A 20,232-nucleotide genomic window follows, 5' to 3' on the forward strand; every position below is an offset into this window, starting at 1 on the left:
GAACAAGTGTTTGCAGGAGAAGGACCTAAAGTGTGTGAGCTCTTCAGAGCAGTAATGCCACCTTTGCTTTGTAACATGCCATAGTCATATATGGTGTTATGTAATTAAGCCACTCATCTCCAGATGCGTTACCATGGCTACAACACCCATGATTACTACCACTGTAAAAAGGAGAAATATTTCTATTTTTCAGGTTTCATGGGGAAAATGACTATTCAATATTTAATTAAATTCCCATTTATTGCTTGTAACTTCCTCTGTGTAGATCTTTCATATATCAATGATTTATTTTAAATTGTTTTAAAAAATAGAAAATGTAATAGGAAAAAACAAAAATTGTCAGGGAGATCTAGTCTCAAGGTGCAGTATCTGAAACTCCTTTTAACTTATGTTTTAAAAATTGGATTTCAAGTTTGTTTCTCTTTAGTAATCACCGGATCCCCAAATAGCTAATTCCAGATTGTATATAGATTTTTCATAATACAAGAATACACAGTAACTATGCTTGCACAGCAAAATATTTTATTTAAATTATGTTTAGACAGCAAAATAAATTTGATTCAATACATCAATTCACTAAAACAATAAAAGTTACTCATTTTCTATAATCTCTCTTATGTATGTTAAAGAAATTGTACTATGCCTTACTTCCTGCTTAAAATCTACATTTATATCAAGTTCTTCTGGGCATATAATTAATTCTCCTGCATATTTTCTACGGTTTCTGTTTCCTAGAGCCATGATTTGTCAATTAACAGAACTGCATCTGATTTTATATTAAGTTCTAACATGCTGAAGAGGTCTTTATTCCAAGACATCAGGCTAGCACATAAAACTATTTCATGAAGTCAGTAATGTAGTACCTCCAACTAAAGAACTTCCAAAATTGTCTAAACTCCAAAAAAGCCAAAATCTAATAAAACTGGAAGATCCCCCAAAACAACAGATTACAAAGTAGAAACCTGTTAAGTAAGCACTTAAATTTTAAAATAACCTGCTGAGCCAGTGATATACAGAACAACTTGGTTTGTCTGATAGCAGTGAAGAGAAAGCAAAATTCCCTGTTGTAAAGGCTGATTGAGTGGGTATGTCTGAGAATGTTAGTTTTTACATGAACTCCTGAATGATCCTAAAGCTCACCCAGAATCTTTATTTTTATGAACATTCCAAAAACAGGGAATTCAGGTAATCTGCAAGTCTCATATTTTCAATTTTGATCATTTAAGCTCAAGACTACATTCTATAAGAGTGGTTCTCAAACTTTTGTACCGGTGACCCCTTCACACAGCAAGCCTCTAAGTGCGACACCCTCCCCCCCCATAAATTAAAACACTTTTAAAAAATATTTAACACTATTATAAATGCTGGAGGTGAAGTGGGGTTTGGAATGGAGGCTGTAGCTCGCAATCCCCCATGTAATAACCTCAGAACCCCCTCAGGGATCATGACCCCCAGTTTGAGAACGCCTGTTCTATAATAACTTACAGCAGTATAAGTGGTACCCTTTTAAAACAAACGCTTTAATGGTAAACAACATTAAGTTTCAGAAGTTTACAGCAACGTAACCTAAACACCTGTTACCCATAAGTAATATGTGATGTATTTTCTTATTTAAGCCATTTTCATTTTTACCTTCCCCCTACGTCCATTGCCACCATCTTGATCTTCCCATTGCCAATCAACTCCTCGTACCACCCTGGCACCTGCAAAGATTCCTCTTGCTGTAATTTTCTTTGATTTACGACGAGACTCTAACAGCACCCTAAAGTTAAAAATCAAATGATACGTTAATAAAAGCAACTCACAAGAGATCCTGAAATGGAGCATTTAACCAACACTTAACATCACTGAACATTAAAAGATCCTTCAAAATGAAAAGAACTAGGAAATGCAGGGTTGAGTGAGTAAGTTCATCTTTATGAGAAAACTCAGCATATTGTATTGAAAATTCAGCATTCTGAAAAGTCACATGGTGAAAAGCTCTTCTTTCCATGTCTAAATTTTACTTTTTTGCCATTAATATTTTAAGTAATATTAAGATTATTGGTTTGTATCTCCAGGGTTCCTGGTAGCATCATATTGCCAAAACAATAAAATGTATTAACACCTACATATGGGTATTATCAGAATTGTTAAGGTCAGTAAAGCAGCATGCAAACTCATTTATAAACAATGTATTTTTTCCCCGTCAGGGCTGGCTCTAAGCAAATTTCAACATCTACGTAAATCTATATTTTCCCCTAATTCTGTATCCTCTTTATTCTGGTAGTTATTGTGATACCCTGGCACCCCCCATATTCATCACTGTCATATAATTATGGTATGTTTTGTACAAAGTATGCGTTGTGAGGTATCATTCTAAAAGTCTTGATCTGTTGAATGTTAATATCCTGTTGGATTGTATGTGCTATCGTATGTGAAGTTATGAAGTTTTGCTACGTGTCTGTTACTGAAAGATGTTGTGAAGTTGGAAGCACCCACAACAAGCCTTTCAGGTACCACAATGAAGAAGCCAGACAGTGCTAATAGCACATCAACAAAGACAATGGCCATGGAAAAGGCTTGCCCTCACCAGGGGATGCTTCAGACAGCCTATGGATAATGGCTGCCATGACTCATCAAGCTTGCACGGGCACGTGACCAGACAACATGATTACTGAACTCCATTTTGATACATGTATTTTTCCAAAAACTGGGCTGGGAACTTGGCTTGGAACAAAAAGGGTTCCCGCAATATGGAAGAAACTATAAAAGGAGGAAGTGACATCACCAAGAGTCCTCACTCCCTCTAAAACTCAACACCTGGACACACCTACTTTGATCTGTCTGCGGTCACTTACAATCACTCAAAAGCTATATTTCTGTAGTTAATAAATCTATTTTATATTTTTTTACCTAAAACAGCGTGGTGTGAGTGAAGCGTTTGGGGAAAAATCTCAGCTCAGTTAACAAAGGCTTTGTGCTTATTCCTCTCCACATCGATGGAAGGGACGGACTGGGTAATAACTCTCATATACTGGTCACGTTCTTGACCGGGCAGGACAATATAGCTCTGGCATCCTAGGCTGGGGATATTTTGGCTGAAGCCTCTCTATTGTTAGTTCATGCATTCATGAACACAGCTGGGTGTGGCCCCTGCCTGTGGATGATGGTGTGAGTGCAAGCTTGGAAGGCTTTGCACCTTGTCACAACATCAGAGTGTGAGGAGGGAACCCAGACTGGTAAAACAGAGGGCTCAGTTGTGCTCCAGTTCCAGATGGCACCCCGGGTGGCAGGACCCATCACAGTTATATTTTGGTATCAGGCTATTATTCCCCATTGCTTTCATATTGGAGGTCTTTTGACCATTTTTTTTCCTTCCTATTGCACATTTTGGAATCTTTCACTCAATATTTCAACTTGTCTTCCATCACTCTTATTTGTCTGTAGTGCAAAATTGTTCTCAAAATCTCGTCTCCAGCCCACCCTCAATTTTCTGCGGAATGTAAGTTACATGTCCCCAATGGATCTGCCTGAACAGGGTACTTCCTTGACTGCACGTGGAGGTAGGTGCTGGATCATATTAAAGGTGTGTGTGTGTGTGTGTGTGTGTGTGTGTGTGTGTGTGTGTGTGTGAATAAATGTGAAATTGAATGGAATGTTATAACTATAACTAACTGCTTACTATGATTCTTTCTGTATTCACAATAAATGTGGTATTTTGCCTTTTCCCCTTTAATAAGATCCTGCTGGTTTTTAATTTATTGGTATAACATAGGGACAGACCTGAACAGGTAAAATTAAAATTTTCTCTGAAGAGTCACCATTCCGAATGCCCATACTCCCCTACTCTGTTCCCTAAAAGTCACGATGGCATGAAGCCTGAGATTTTTTGGCAGACAAAGCATATCTTTAATCTAAGCAGAACCTTAGATTTCTCCTCTCCACCCCCACTGCCCCGCAACCATTTTGGGAAGAGACTAAAATTCTTCTGCTGAATTTATCACAGTCAGCAGATGAGGAGCCACAGAAGGAATAAGCTGCTATTGCAAACTATGCAAACAGCAGATCAAGTGATTAGTGATTTCTTCTACTTTTTCTGTCCAGCGAATGAATGAGAGTGACGGACTCCATAAAGAGATGTTTTGTTTGGAACAGGATTTTAGCCTTCTGTCAAAAAACTTTTAAAATGTCTACAAAACTGAGAGATTTATCAATAGTAGATTTGACATCAGCATGCAGATCATCATACTATTCTGGACTCATGAATTAAATTGGCTGAGCTCTCAGCTTACCTTCACCCACTAATGGAATATCTCTAAACACTTACCTCTTTCGAACCTTCCCTCAAATTCCATGGCAAAAAAAGTTACATATTTTCAGTTTATTTTTCACAGCTAAAGTGGCTCCAACAGCAACAGGTTTCTTGAAGCTAACACATCCTTTCTGTGTATATGAGCGGCATCATCAAGGCAGAAGTCAAACTGGGCTACAGGAAGAAGCTAAGGGGACGAGCACTAAGAGCGCATAAGTATATGGTGATCCTATGGATTGCTATCACTGCTTACCTCGGAAAACAAGACGAAAAGGGCATGTGCTGGAACAGACTAACTCAGAAACATTTTGGCTACATCAAATACCTCCTTTTAAAAGGGACTGGAAAGTTCAACTATCAAGCAATATAAAAACAACAAGGAGTACTTGTGGCACCTTAGAGACTAACAAATTTATCTGGGCATAAGATTTCGTGGGCTAATAAATAAATAATAAATTTGTTAGTCTCTAATCTGCCACAGATACTCCTCGTTGTTTTTGCTGATACAGCTACCATTCTGAAGTAATATAAAGAAGACCATTCTGCCTATCAATGCAATGGGATTTTAAACAGAAGCAGATTTGAAAAAAAAATATTTGTATAGAAATCAATTTCTCTTCCAGGTCACTTTCTGTGTTCTATTAAAGACCTGTGTTTGAAAAAGACATCTTCCCCTCCCTGACCCAACTTATCCTTTATGCCTCATCTTCCAGCAAAGTCATAATTCTGTTTTTAATTCAGCTATCCTGTTGACATTATGTATTTTGGTGCCTATATACTACAGTGGTACAAACATCAGAAATGCACAGATAGGTGAATTGTTAATAAAGCAATTACTTTTGGCATTTAAGTGGTCATGGTTAGGCTTCAAAGATAAGTGAACAGAAAAGTACACTGCGGACTCTACTGGACAGTTTGGAAGCTCAAATTTCATGTCTCTCCAAATGTATACCTGCTATGTAAAAGCTCAGGTATGAAAACACTATACTTAATGTGTATTTGTTTCAGAAAATATATGAAAAACAGTCTCAGTCTTTCACAGAAAGAATGACGACTTTTCATGGACATTACTTGTATATGAAACTTTTTCTTTCACGAAGAAATACACTGTTCTGCCTTCTTTCCTTATCACAACCAGAAGTACAGGTAGTGAATTAGGACTCTGACACAGTAATAATACAGAATGCTGTAAGGAAAAAAAAGAAATACTGAGTTTGAGACACCATAATACTCAGCACCTACATAATGATTTTAATTGTAATTCTCAAAGCATTTAACAAAGGGAAAGTACCATATTCCCATTTTACAGAAAGAAAGCATGACAGAGAGGTTAAGTGACTTGTCTAAGGCTGCAAAATAAATCAGTGGCAGAATCAGGAACAGAATCTGTGTCTTGAGCAAATATGTTATATCGCTTAACTTACAGTAACCAAATGAGCAGTTAGACAAAGTATTTATCTACAATAAATTACTTCTTGTATTTAAACTCAGGAAAAAAAACACACATTTTACCTTTCACTTCCTGGTGTGGTTATTCTATAAAAACGATGCCTCAAGTGATGTTTGTCCCCGTGATAACAGACTGTGCATAGGTCATAATTTGTGCATTCAGCACATTTCCATCTGATGCCAATGATTGGTTGCTGTCGACAAGTATCACACATAGTCCCATCATGCTTGATACCTATGAAAACAAGAATGTAACACCAGTATGATTTTTAAAAATACTATTTAGATCTTTATTGCCATTAAAAATTAAATTAAATGTGTTATCAAAGAATACTTGAGCAAGCAGCTTCACTAGGGGCAACCATATTAGCCCATGCCAATCAAGGAATTATGGATGGGGGAAGAGGTTTGGGGACTATCCTTCATCTTTCTGGTTGCTAGTCCATGGCTGAAAGGTCCTTCCCTTCTCAACAATTAAATATATATTACTGACCACGTTTATTTTTTTCCCAGCTATATACTCAATACAGATATTCTAAGAGGAAAGATAATGAAGTTTCCCTTAACTTCTAGAGATTAAATTGTCAGAAATCCCCATCAAAAATACTAATCTCTTGGGGAGTTTTAACTGTCAGGCTAATTCTCTACTAATGGCTCAATAAGGAACTGTAACAACTACTGTGCAGTGACACAGTTTATGTTAAGGATCTAACAGTTGATGTTTTAGTCTGATTTATATTTAACAGCCGTAGGACAACGAAGGACCTTAAATTCTGTCCATCTATATTTTTAACCACAGTTTGAAAAATGTACTTGCCTGTGACCAGTAGGAAGCTCTCATGGACAACTGCCATTATTCAATAGAATCTATTGCTTGATTTTTAAAAAATTAAGTTTCTAGCTCTTTTGGTTATTAAGGCAACTTGCAAAACTGAACCACATGCAAACCGCTGGAGCGTTGTTTCCTAAGTCTGCGAAAACAGAGCTCCAAAGCCTCTCCATATGCTCACAGCTTTTCCAAGCTATAGCAGAGTAAGAACCAAGCAGGCCTAAAAGTTTTCACTGCTGCTGTTCACAACCCTGTGAACAGCAGTGAAATGCAGAAGAATCAAGTCAGCTTCACTCTACTGCTGTTAGGAAAGTTATGAGCACCAGAAGCGATAAGCAGTGGTGCTATTCAGTGGTCAGGACAATGCAAAAATGGATGCTAGACAAGGGTTACAGTAGCAGAGAATCCGCCCCAGCTACCCAGCCTTGAGACAACTAGGCATCTCTGACATTAGAGAGGAAACAGACAAAAAAATAAAAGGTTCCTTCTCTTGTCCAGAAGGAACAGTGGTTTGGGAGTGAGGGCTTCAAATTTATCAGCCACCTACTAGCTAGATGCTGATTTGAAAGATGGAACCCTTTTACCAACAGCTTGAGGGAAAGGGACCGCGAAGGGGAGGAAGAAAACTGCCTTCCCACCTGGCCATTGCTCCGAAACAAGTATCCTCTCACCCCATCTTTTGTCATTCTTTGCCTATAAAGATATATGGCAAACATCTAAGCTTGTGTGTGAAGATTCCCCCAGACAGTGGAAAACAGTCATAAGGCTGCCTTCTGAGGACCCCCTTTTACGCCCAGGTATAGTAGGCATGTCATTTTTAACCACACTAAATGGTAAAAATGACTCAAAGGCACCAAACTCCTTATTTCCTACTTTGAGGTCTTAATGGAGTGACGCGGCCAACTGGACAAGTGAATAAAAGTGAATCCTTTTTGCTTGTAGAGTCTGCAAAATCTCTAACCACTTCCTATTCTGCCTCTTATGTCATCCCAGGGCCGACCTCAAAGGGACTTAAAGGAAAATAACTTATTTTTTTCTCTCCTCATTGTTTAAATTCCTTGACTGATCTAAAATCATCCTCTTCCTTTTTACATCCCTGACTCAGTAACCCCCTCCACATTCAAGATTGCATCTTGTTTAGTGCAATACAGAAAGTTAAAATAATGATCACCAACAGGCTACCAATTTATACTCCTTGAGAAAATGTGAAAGGGAAAGTGGGGGGTGCAGAGGGATGTGTCATTTTTAATTGAAGTTGGGCTACAATTGACTACTCGAAAAAAGTAATATGCACCCCACCTTCACATCATGCAAGATACTGATCAGCCCTACCAAGGAGAAAGGATACAGGCAGGGGGCTAAAGAGACACAGGACTTTTTTTTAAAAAAAAAATCAAGATGATTCTGCAGCAAATGGGGGAATTAGCTTTAAAAAAACCCACTGTTTTAGAAAATAAACAAGTATGGAATTACATTATCAGCAGCATTCATCTGGTCAAAATTAATACAGAAGAAATATAACCAAAACACATGGTGTTATGATGAATCTCAAATATCTTGGCAATCCACAATTTCTCTCTCTGGTTGAATCAAGCTGTCTGTTGCTACATCAACATAAAACATTTTATTGTTCACTTAAATGAAAATAAAGTTTCAACAACTGAAATTATAAAATATTTAAGGCAGGACTTAACTATTAAGACAGGTGTAAATAAATGTGGAATGTGACTCTTCAAGTTAGATTTTTTTAATGAAGAGTCTGACATTTAATCCAATAAATTATTTATACTAACCATGCGCATACTCACAATAGAGAAGCAGAAACTCACTTTACAACTTTGACAGATCAGAGATTAGTCAGTGATATTTTTTGATAAATCTTGCTTTATATTAACACTAAAAAAGTTCTGAAAATGGTTTTGAGATTTTTGTAGTTGAGATTTATGTATGTTTCCTGTTCCTTTTTTAACACAAACATATTTGTGGAAGAAAACTGCGATAAATAGCAAACCTGTAAAAACTGAACAAGTATACAATATCATAGTGAAATATCACCATGATCGGAAATACAGCTACCACAAAAATGCTTCCTGAGACAAAGTCAAGGCGCAGATTTGTTCTTTGCCATTTGAACACCGAATGGTTACAATCAGACATTATACCAGCACACAAGACCCATTGGGTCTCCATGATGGCATAAAGTCTATCCATACAGATGTCATGACTGGGGCCTCCATCTCTATTTATCCATAAAACAAAGAAGAGAAGGAGTACTTGTGGCACCACAGAGACCAACAAATTTATTAGAGCATAAGCTTTCGTGAGCTGTAGCTCTAATAAATTTGTTGGTCTCTATGGTGCCACAAGTACTCCTTTTCTTTTTGCGGATAGAGACTAACACGGCTGCTACTCTAAAACGAAGAAGTACACACATACAGCAAGAGCACGTTTCCCAAAACTGCCTCACTAATGTAGCTTGTCTCTGAAATGGAGGTGTCTAGCCAATACCTCTAGACATGGACTAAGAACTTCATTTCAGAAGTCACTGAACAATCTTCAGACAACACTGAGTTTTAGTAAGCAATGTTACTCTGGTCTGGAGTAAGATTGCTGATTAAGCGATAAAAGCTTCATTTTCCCCCCATGATCCAGCAGGACAATTTTCATTTTAACCAAGACAGAAATTGCAGAAATGCTAGGGAATTGCAAGATTTGATACTTATGAAGCATTAATATAGCCTTGCAGTATTGATTAAAATATATAGCTACTGTCAAACATTTAAAATAAGTAATTTTTAAATACATAGACCATCTGTCATTTACTATGTGCCTACAAAATGCTGTATTCCGACAAGTGCACAGGCCTGTGAGTAGTGAAATCAAATTGTTAAATTCAGTGTTTTATATATAACTAAAACATTTTTGGAAAATAAACAATTATTTTTTAAGTCTAAATATGTTTACAGGCCTCAAGTTTCTCTATGATTGACAGTAGGAACAGATTTTGGCTTCAAGAACTTCAACAGAACTGATTATACAAAGTCCATAGATTTTGTGGCAATCTGGTAGAAAAACTAGAAAGTTCCAACAGTGGAAACAAATCCACAGTGTGTATTATACTGAGAATTCCTTTTATTAGGTATTCAGAACAAGGAATGAATATAAAATTGAGCTAGCATGCTTGTAGTTATTTGAAAACCAACTGAATTTTTATTTTATAAATAGTATTTTAACAGTATATCTCAAAGAATTACAAGACAAGCAATTTCATTTCAAGGTCCCTATGCATTAATCAAGATGAATATCAATATTTTAAGATAACCAAAAATCATGGAATTATATTTTTATTCATCTGTCTAGACGCTGTAATGCACTTATTTCAGTGGTATATTATCCTGGTAGTAATGTTGGAGTGTAAAATAGGTTCATTTGTTATTATATATTACAATAAAACATCAGAGTTATTTGTATATCTCCAGAAACATATAAAACATATTTTGGGCTTGCTTTACTGCAGAATTAACTTGAACCCTGTCTATACACAAAAACCCTTAACTCAAGTATGGCAGTGCTCTTAACCTTAGTTGGCTGGCCCGTCAGGGGGTACAGGTTAAAGCTCAAGTTAGCACAATTCATCAGGTGCTAACACAACCACTTTGTGTAGTTCAACTTATTTCAAAGTATGGTGCTCTCACTGGAAGTAGGCTAACCTGCAAGGAGTTAACTCAAATTATCTACACTTGATTGAATTCTGCAGTGAAGACATAACCTCAGACACACTGTCAACTCAAATTTTCTTAAAATTTAAAAAATATCTAGTTTCTGATACAGCCCCATTCAAACAATATGTCCCACTTGGGCTTTCCCCCCCTTCTTTTCCATCCCTTCCCTCTACCCCCCCACCCCACACTTTTTCTTTTTCTTTTTTTTTTTTCTCTTAAAAAGGAAGGTTTTTCTGTTCCTTTGCTGATGTTTATAGTGGTCTTTTCAGTAAGGAACAGTGAGCAGACCCAAAATCAACATCAAACATGTTTGGGTGCACACCTCCCTTTGTGGATTCCTTCTCACTTGCCACTCTAACAGTACTAAGGTGCTGATTCCCAAATTCTAACACCCCCCTCCTCAATTTCTTGCTATTGTTTGTATTACAATAGTACTTAAACATCACAACTGAGATCAAGGCCCCCTTATGCTAGACAACAGACAATCACACAGTGAGAGAGTTTCATCTACATAAGACAAGAAGCCAGCATAGAGGTGACATGACTTACCCAAGCAAGGTCACACAGCAGGACAGTGACAAAACACATTAGAACCTAAAGGTCCAGAGTCCTAATGCTGTCCTATCTATTAGGCTATACTACCACCCCGCTGCATCCCCTTCTTTCCAAATTCCTACAGCTTCCACAAAAGGAACTGTGACATGAAGAGATTTACCACTCAACCCCAACTCCAGCTACCCCTGGCTCCACACAGGTGTTCTATGAAGAGAAGACATCCATTAGCCTAAAACTCAGAAACAGCAATTCCCCTAACTCCTCTTTTATTGCAAACACCCTCGTGTAGAGCCTGACATATGAAGCAAACATATGAGCTTCTCCCAAACAAGTGCAGGAGAATGCTGTCATCAGGCTAATACATGAGACAGAAATAAATACTATCTACAAGTTAAGTCAAAAATACAAAAACTGAAAAATAGCAAAAAAAAAATGATGAAAACCTCCACAGTCACTTGCAACTACAGTAGCTAAGAACTTTCAGATACATTTCAAGTTGACAATACTCCTTTGAAGTCTACACATTGGATCAAGAACAGCAGGCATTTAAGATACCAACCCTGCAGACACATGCAAATGCTTAATTTTAAGCAGGAGCAGGCCCACAGGTTTCAGTAGGATCATTCATGTGAATGAAGTTAACCACAAGCATAAACATTTGCAAAATCAGGATCCAAGATTGAAACACAAACACTCTCTTTCCTTATTGTTTCTGTAACAATTCATAAAAAATTTTCAGCTTACGTTTCTAAACCATATCCCTACTGAACACTCAGTCCAATCCTACCACAGCAAAAGGATATGTAGAGAAGAACAGAGCCACATTTAGAATCATGGGTATCCATCTCAAGTGTTCATTATGACTAAAGTTTTTTCTCTATTGCACATTTGTATTAACAATTTTAATAAGTTCTGTGTTTCTGTATCTTATGAAGTCTGCTAAAGAAATTAACAAACATCATAAGCTTTCTACATCATTTCTCTTTGTATCTATAATTTGGACCAGTGGCCTTCTCCTCCTCCCATTCATTTTCTCTTCTCAAGGCAAAATGCAAATATGAGACATGAAACGAAAACACTAGGAATTCCAATAAATCTGACCAATTATCCTTCCTCTGAACCAATCCTGTCAGGTAAGCTTATGCCCAAATTTTAATTTAAAAAAGAAGGGGGAAAAAAAGAAAAGAAGAGCCCACTAGGATTTTTCTTTTTCTGAAAGTTTAAATGAAAACAGGGGGTCTGGCTTTTGTTAGCCTGAACATTCCCTGTAGTATTTACACCACCAAATTTGCCGCATAGTGTCGGTGCAGGAGAACATGAGAGTTAAACCAACAGCTCTAAACTCATTGTCCAAGTTGAGTGAATTCAAAGCATAAACAGATAAGCAAATTTTTAAAACTTAATTATTTTAACTGAGTTTTAACGTTCTCTGGCTCTTTCCATAGTACAAATAAAGGGTAATGTAAGTAAGATATGTTTTAAATTAGCTGATGTGTTTAGCTCTAACAAAGGGCTGCTGCCAGACATCTTCCTACCCTCAATACAAAGTGACTGAACCAGTTTGAGAGAGATTTTTAGAATAAAAAGTAAAGATGAAAGAAATCTTGGGTCCCCACCGCCTCCCTCCAACCCCACCCATTCCTGCATAACTGTTCCCTATTGTACATTTACTAACGCTTTATCTAATCACGATTTAAAAGTCCACAACAGAGACGTCCAGGCTACTTCCCCTACAGCCTACAACGCCCCGCGGCTGAAGTTCATCCCATCAGTTCCAGCGAGAGGATTTCGGACCCTGGAGAAGAAAAGAGAAAGAAACCACTGGTCCAGTCCACAGCACCCCCGCTCTCACCGAGCACCCCAGCCCCTCTTGCCCCTTGCCCAACCGGGGCGAGAAAGAAGGGAGCGTCCTGCCCCGCTCCGCGGCCGGGCGCCCTTACCGGTGGGAGCGCTGTCCAGGATGCGCAGGTCGTAGGCCCCCGAGCAGCGGTAATTGGCTGCGGTGCCGTTGTCCCAAACCACCACCACCTCCTCGGGGCTCTCGAAGCTGCGCACGGTGCCCACGTGGCCCTCGCCGCCGTCCTGCTTCCCCCACTTCCAGTCCGGGCCCCGCACCACCCGGGCCCCGACCCCCTCCACCATCACGCGGTTGTTCCGGGCGCTACTCATGCCGGGGCCGCTCCTCGCGCACGGTGGAAGGAGGCGGGGGCCCGGCGGGAGGCCCGGCCACGGGGAGCGTCTCCGCGGGGGCTGCACTGGGGGAGGGGAGCGGGGCCTCTCCGCTTGGCCGGTGCAGCCGGCCGGTCGCTCTGCAGGGCGGCGGGGGCAGGATGCGGGTCGGCGCAGGCGCAGGCTCTCCCCCCGGGTCCCCGCGCTGGGCGCTCCCGACTCGAGCCGCTCGCCAGCCGTCTACACGTCCCGGAGGCAGGAGCGAGCCTGACGCTGCCTCAACCACTACATCCGGGCATCTCGGCGGCCGGGAGCCGGGGGGCGGGGAGATAGCGAGACCACCATCGCCGCCTCATCCTCTGGCCAGGAACACACACGGCGCACGCGCGGCCGCCTGGCCTGCCCTTCGCGGCGCGTGCGCGTCTGAGGCCCCTATGCCTGAAAGGAGAACGGTGCCACGCAGGAGCTGGACGCTCATCAGCGCCACCTAGGGAGAGGAGTCGAGCGTTGCACACGGCATTGGGGGGGCGCGTGGACCGCCCTGGCTTCAGTCCATTGGCAGGATGGGCACCACCCCAACCTCTTTGATGCAGTATCATGCACATCCACTGCTCTCTGTGGAGCTTTACATCTGCTGCGGGTAGTAAAAGGTCTCGTTCCCAAAGCGGGGCCTCTAGCCAGTACACATACGTAATAAAATAGTGGTGCCTTGCACCCCCTGCAGCTGGATATTTTTAAGCTTCCCCCCATTTTCTTAGAAGAGGATTCACATGGTTTTGGGACCATCATCTGCCTCTACAGCTATACTGATTTCAGCCGGGACAGCATGGAGCTGCTGCCAGGCAGTTATGGGTATTGGAGGGAGGAGCAGGGGAAGAGGGTAGGGCACAGTCAAGAGGAAAGCATATACTGTCCCTGCAAGTTTCAGAGTAACAGCCGTGTTAGTCTGTATTCGTAAAAAGAAAAAAGAAAAGGAGTACTTGTGGCACCTTAGAGACTAACCAGTTTATTTGAGCATGAGCTTTCGTGAGCTACAGCTCACTTCATCCCTGCAAGTAAATGTCACTGTAGTGGGAGGATAGGGAAACCATGGGGGATGGGGGGGGGGAGGAGAATGGTGAGCTGTGGGAAGGAACATTGTTTTCAAGGGATGATTTTTCAAATCAGCCAACTGTCTGGGGCAATTTGATTCTCACCTTCTAAAAATAAAATAACCTAAAATTCCTCAACATGCCCACCAACCTATCCACTGACTGGGGGGAGGGTTGTCTAATGGCAGCAGGACCCTGGTTATTAGGAGGACTGTTCCTGGCAAAAATGTTCACATGTTGTCAACTATGCTTTGGGAGAGAGAGAAAGGAGAGTGAAACCAGGAAAAAGAAATAAGGGGAGAGATCAGAGGCAAATGGAGGAGAGGGAAAGAAGGTGAAAGAGAACAGAGAGAGAGCTTGGAAAAAAATACGGTGAAAGAACTGCAAAGACAGAGAGAGAAGGAGAAATAATAGCTTTGAGAGAGAGGCAGAGAAAAGGAGAAGACACCTGTGCAAGATGTAATGTAAGGAATGCTGGGGATAGAGACTCAAGTGTAGATACTGTACATAAGAAATGGGGGCTTGAGAACAACAGATTTAATTGGATGAGGTTGACAAACTCCATTAAGGAAATGTAGAAGGCTATGAGGACCCACTCTCCTTTACTATCACAGCATGCAAATATAGGAATTGCCTTTTGTGTAGTTATTTGTGTCAGAATATTAGGATCAGGAATACAAAACATATTGCTTCCCTCTTGCGAGGGTTTCTTCCAGACCTTTAATGGCTTTGAACTCATATTTGCCCTCCATACTATGAAACTCATGTTCAAAGCAAGATTAAAACAGAGAAAAGATGAAGATTATATGAGAGCATCACTGTGAGAAGATTATTTTTTTCACAGCTGCTTGATTACAGGCTCAGGAAATGTCCTTTTTTTTCTTTTTACTCACATTTTATGACAAGTCTAACAGGCAACGAAGAGCATGACAATCCACTAAATAAAAAGTTCACTAGCTTCTTTGGCCTAGGACCCTGTGCAGGGGATACCAAATAGAAGGAATACTTCACCACAGCCTTAATGTTGAACACCTATCAGAATTTCCATGCATATTTAGGGCCAAATCTCTGAAGGCAATGGAACCCTGCCGTTCCATTATGCAGTTAAAGTAGACTGAGGTGTGGTCTGACAGGATTCTATGTATTCCATGCTCACTTTGGAGTTCTAGCTCTGCAGCAGTGCAGAAGGTGGAGTTGTGTGTGTGTTGGAGGAGTGGCAGGACAGAGAAGGCAATGGAGCTAGAGCCTTTGTAAACCACAAGGTAGGTGGGGATGCAGCAGGCACTACAGCCCAGAAGCTATCATAGTAGCTATGCTAATGGTTCAGACACTGAGGGGAAAAGGAGTATGTACCCTCACCCAACTCTGGCCCACCATGATGTTCCCCTGCACAAAACCCCGACTTTGCGCAAAGATCTAGAATATGGCTCTTAATAAATCTACACACACACATATTTCACTCTAAAGATTATTCTTGGGTTTCCTTTAATTCCACACATGCCATGTTGATGTTTATCCATCTTAAATAATGTTTTCCCCTTCAATTCTAATAAGAAATCAAAATGTGATTGACAGAAGATATAACTAAAAGAAGACTGACTGATGTTATCTCATTGTTCCTGTCTGTCCTTACAAGGATTTGCTATGCTGAGTATTAAGCATCCGAGGCAGGATTAAGTGATTAGGCAGAAGAGAAAAATAACTGCTAAAAGGTAGCTGTGCTTGCCTCATAACTAGGTTATTATTTCCCTTTCTGTACTTCCTTTACACGCCAGCGGTAGAAGAGCTTATGAAAGCATTTCCTGACTTTTCTTGCAAACAGCTTTCTCACAGTATAGCACAGTAGTGACACAAAACTTCTAAACAACTATAGCACTGATCCCATTAGTCACTGTTTCCTCCACCATACTAAGACTCCAAAGTATTTGCTCATAAGGAATATCTTCTTTAATATGAAAATGTATCCTCTGTGCATCCATTCCCTACCACAGAGTTTGATTTCCACTTCTCAGTGGAAGTCTTAAAAGATTAACACGTATCATGCCAGGAAGGTGTGTCATTCTTAAACTGCTTGGATGTCTTTATGCTGAGAGTGAATTTTGCTTGTATCAAGCTTATTACGTTAGTATGTGGCATTTTGCAGCCATTCAGCCAGAACGGTACATAAATTCATAAGAGTTGTGAATGGCAAATTACCAGAACATTTTCTCTTTCCAACTGTGGGTCTTTGATGTACTGAGGATCCATTGATGGCCCTAGGATCATAATTTTCTCATCTGATTCATTCTACTTTTTAGATATTGATTATCAGCAAGCGTACAGCTGGTGTTTCTTGCTGAGGATGATCTAAAACACATACTTTTTATTACCCTTTGGCTAAAATTGTTGAGGAGGTCTTCCTTGTGCCTGAGTGAGAGGAGTTCAGTGCTTTTAAATACATAGTGCCCCTTCCAAATCTTGGTCCTGAAAAGATGAGTACTCATGTTAACAAAAGAACTGATGTGGTGGGATGTTTTGTTTTTAATACAATTCTTGGGTTAACAAGATTAAGCTGCAAAAAGTATGGACAAATTCTGGTTTCAAGGAATGAGCTATCCATAGCATATAATTAGATATGACAGGTGTAGAGGCTGTGTGAGGAAAGACCCCTGGGAGGTAACAAGTATGATGATGTCTCAACGATCCTTAGGACAAGAGAACACACCTAGACAGAGACCAGTCATAGGGAAGTGGCTTACAGGGTGCCCCCTTGTGGCCTCAGGGTGACCCCACCAGCAGCCCCGACCTCTATTTCCCTCTTCCAGAGTCCCCAGTAACTCCACACAAGCTTTCTAAACATAAATAACCCATTGATAGGTTAATTACAAGAGTCCCACAACCATAGTCCACAATTTCCCAGCAAAACCCAAACACTACATTCAAGGTCCAACAGTCTATAAAAAGCAAATACAGCTCTGCCATTTCTCACTATGTCCCAGCTCTCTGGTACAGTTCCAGTATCTCACCCCACCTAGACTCTCAGACACAGTACTGCATCTCTCACCACATCTCACCCCAGCCCCTCTAGCTGGGGTGCATCTCTGCCCTGCTTCATTCTCAGGGTTGGTTCTAGCTCTTGCCAGGAGACATTAGCAGGCTCACCCCTGATCTCATCATTATCCCCTAGCCTTCAGCCCCTTGGGATCTCCAGCTTCATCTCGCTGGCTGAGAGAGCTAGCAGACATCTCCCTCTTCTGCTGTCAGCCTTCTGCCCTCTCTGGCCATGGCTCTCTGGCCTGGGGAAATTTGTAGGTGACCCCTTGACTGCCTTCTCCTTTCACCAGCCTGATTTGGCTCCACTCTGGAGCTCTCACCACTCCCTTCTTCAGCTCTCAGCCCAGCTCTGTTTCTGACCCTCTCTCTAGACTCTAAGTTCTGGCCTTTCCTTTGCCTTTAGGCTCGCTCTCATTTGTAAGTCCCAAGTGCAGCCCTGCCCTCCCCATTTCACCAATTGACCATGCACTTGGACTGGGACAGGAGAGCTGGGCTCAGTTTCATTTAAGGGGCCAGATACCCTGTTAAGAGAGAACTGAAACTATGCCAAATGTGCTTATCCTGTGAAAAACAGGAGTCAATACTTTTAACTGGAATCACAATAAGGACCTTTTCAACCTTCTCCCTTATGGCTTCATTGCCTCTCTTCCCACACTAAACAAAATGCAGATTCTCAAATATCTATGAAAATGTCACTTCAGTCACTTTCTGTTTCTTAGTGCATTGAATTCAGATTTTTCATCTTTATACTCAAAGTCCTATGTACACCTCCGCCCACTCACATCTTTGCTCTTGTTCTCTTTTATTTACTTTTTCATGTCCGGCTGTGCCCCTACCTTTCCCTCTTTCTTTCCAAGTCAGGTCCTTGAATAGCCCCCATCTCTCTGTGAGCCAATTAACCTTCAAATTCCTCTCAAAATTCACTTCTTTTGGTTAACGTTCTATTACTAATCTCTACTCTAATGATCTCTCCTCTGGCTGGTATCAAAGAAAGAAAAATATGAAACAGAACTACTAAGTGATCAGTTAAAAAAAAAGTTCTCCCAAAAACTATTCCCTTCCCCTCCCTCTGTTGAGTCTTCTTAAAGCTATACCAAACACGTTCCTCACACGTTCTTGTCAACTGCTGGAAATGGCCCATCTTGATTATCACTACAAAAAGATTTTTTTCTCTCCTGCTGGTAATAGTTCACCTTAACTGATCACTCTCGTTATAGTGTGTATGGTAACACCCATTGTTTCATGTTCTCTGTGTATATAAAATCTTCCTACTGTATTTTCCACTGCATGCATCCAATGAAGTGGGCTGTAGCCCACGAAAGCTTATGCTCAAATAACTTTGTTAGTCTCTAAGGTGCCACAAGTACTCCTGTTCTTTTTGCAGATACAGACTAACCCGGCTGCTATTCTGAAACCGGTCATTGGACAGTTCAGATTCCATCCAGTAGATGGCACAGACTAGTCACTATTATGTGGGGAGAAAAAACACTTCTGGAAAAACTACAGGGGACAGGCTCTCCAGGGTTCATCCTGTGGAGGCAGGTTCAGTGGCAGCCCCCAAATCTCACTGATTCCCCAGCATCTGCAAGAAGCACAGGACCTCCCTCTTTGGATCCCATATCTCCTCTCCTCCCCCAAGGCTCCTTAGCAACACAACCATTGTAAAGTGGCTGCAGTGCAACCGTGAATTCCCCCACTTAGTGAAAGATTTGGCTGAGTTTGCTGAAAGATTCATAAATGTACATGCAATCGGACAAAGACTAACATCTGGGGAAGCTCCCAAATATAATTTATACCATCCAGTGTATGAAATACTCTCCTGGTATGCTGATTTTGGGATAGGATTACATGACTAACTGAAAGGCTAAAACTTCTGATTCTTTTGTCAAATCAAGACTTCGTTTTGAGGCCTATCTTATCCAGTGAACCTTCCGTAGAAAAGCAGTGCCCTTTAAAAGGCACCCTTTAATCCAGACATTGCTATTGGTTTTTATTATTCTGTTTTCTGGGGCTATGTATGTGTGGATTGTAGGTGAGACTCTAGCCTTCTGTGTTACACTTTACAAAGAAAGGGTGTTTAGTCTCCCAATTAAGTTCTGGACACACCTCGGTTTTAAAAAACCCCTATAAAAACAGTTATTACCTTTTTAGAAGCACTGAGCCTGATCCTTCAAACACATTTACTTGAGTAGTCATTGGTTACATGACTAGTATCATTGCAGTCAGTTACGACTATCTGTTTAAAGCAGAAATGCCCCAACTTGTTCCACTGAAGGCTGCAGACACAACTATTCAAGAGCTGAGGACATAAAATGGAATAGATGGTAGCTGTCCTGTCTTAAATACACAGATGCAGCCTATAGAAATGTTATGAGCTGGATGAAACCTCAGTTGAGTCACTGAGATTGAGGGATGTAAAGGCACCCCTGACTTTGTCCGATTGCATGTACATTTATAAATCTTTCAGCAAACTCAGCCAAATGCAAGATCTTTCACTAAGTGGGGGAATTCACGGTTGCACTGCAGCCACTTTACCAGCACAGGACCTCCCTCTTCGGATCCCAGATCTCCTCTCCTCCCCCGGGGCTCCTTAGCAACCATTGCCAACTGGGACCTGCATTCTTCTCAGGCCCCATCTCTATTTTAAGAATTATGGGGAGCCTAGAGCTGGTTAGGAGAAATAAATTCCCATGACAACAACTGATACAAAACAAAATTGTTTTAGCCAAAGACTCTCTACCAATTCTTTTGTTTGAGGGCAAGGGTTGAAATGTCAAAAACAAACAAACAAAAAACAAACACTGAAAGTTTTTGATGGTTCAGGTGGAAAATTTTGCCCAGCTAAAATTTAGTTTTTTTGATCAACTAAAATTTTTTTAATCAGAAATGGACATTAAAAATTGCAACCAGCTGTAGGGCAGTCATGGCTTCCTCTATAGGCCACATTTAATCTATCTGTGGTTTAAAATACAGCAGAGCCTTATTATTCCTCAGGCTTTGCTGCCTTCCTGTGGCCATATATAGTCATTCATTAAAGCCATGATATGTATATATTTGACTAAAAGAAAAGGAGTACTAGTGGCACCTTAG

The 20,232-nt window shown here is 40.7% G+C and overlaps 1 protein-coding gene across 3 annotated transcripts in view; it reads right to left on the minus strand.

The window, feature by feature from the left end:
* Nucleotides 1-13,086, minus strand: part of MIB1 (MIB E3 ubiquitin protein ligase 1) — a 101,902-nt gene extending 88,816 nt beyond the window's left edge. For all 3 annotated transcript variants that reach the window (XM_074944511.1, XM_074944513.1, XM_074944512.1), the window contains exons 1-3: nucleotides 12,790-13,086; nucleotides 5,807-5,978; nucleotides 1,633-1,762 (exon numbers count right to left, since the gene is read on the minus strand). In XM_074944511.1, the coding sequence (XP_074800612.1) occupies nucleotides 1,633-1,762; nucleotides 5,807-5,978; nucleotides 12,790-13,018 (531 nt within the window). In that variant the 5' untranslated portion in view covers nucleotides 13,019-13,086. The remainder of the gene's footprint in view (nucleotides 1-1,632; nucleotides 1,763-5,806; nucleotides 5,979-12,789) is intronic.
* Nucleotides 13,087-20,232: the final 7,146 nt, after the last annotated feature.

Source organism: Natator depressus, chromosome 2, assembly GCF_965152275.1.
Source record: "Natator depressus isolate rNatDep1 chromosome 2, rNatDep2.hap1, whole genome shotgun sequence".
In the NCBI taxonomy this organism is placed as follows: Eukaryota; Metazoa; Chordata; order Testudines; family Cheloniidae; genus Natator; species Natator depressus.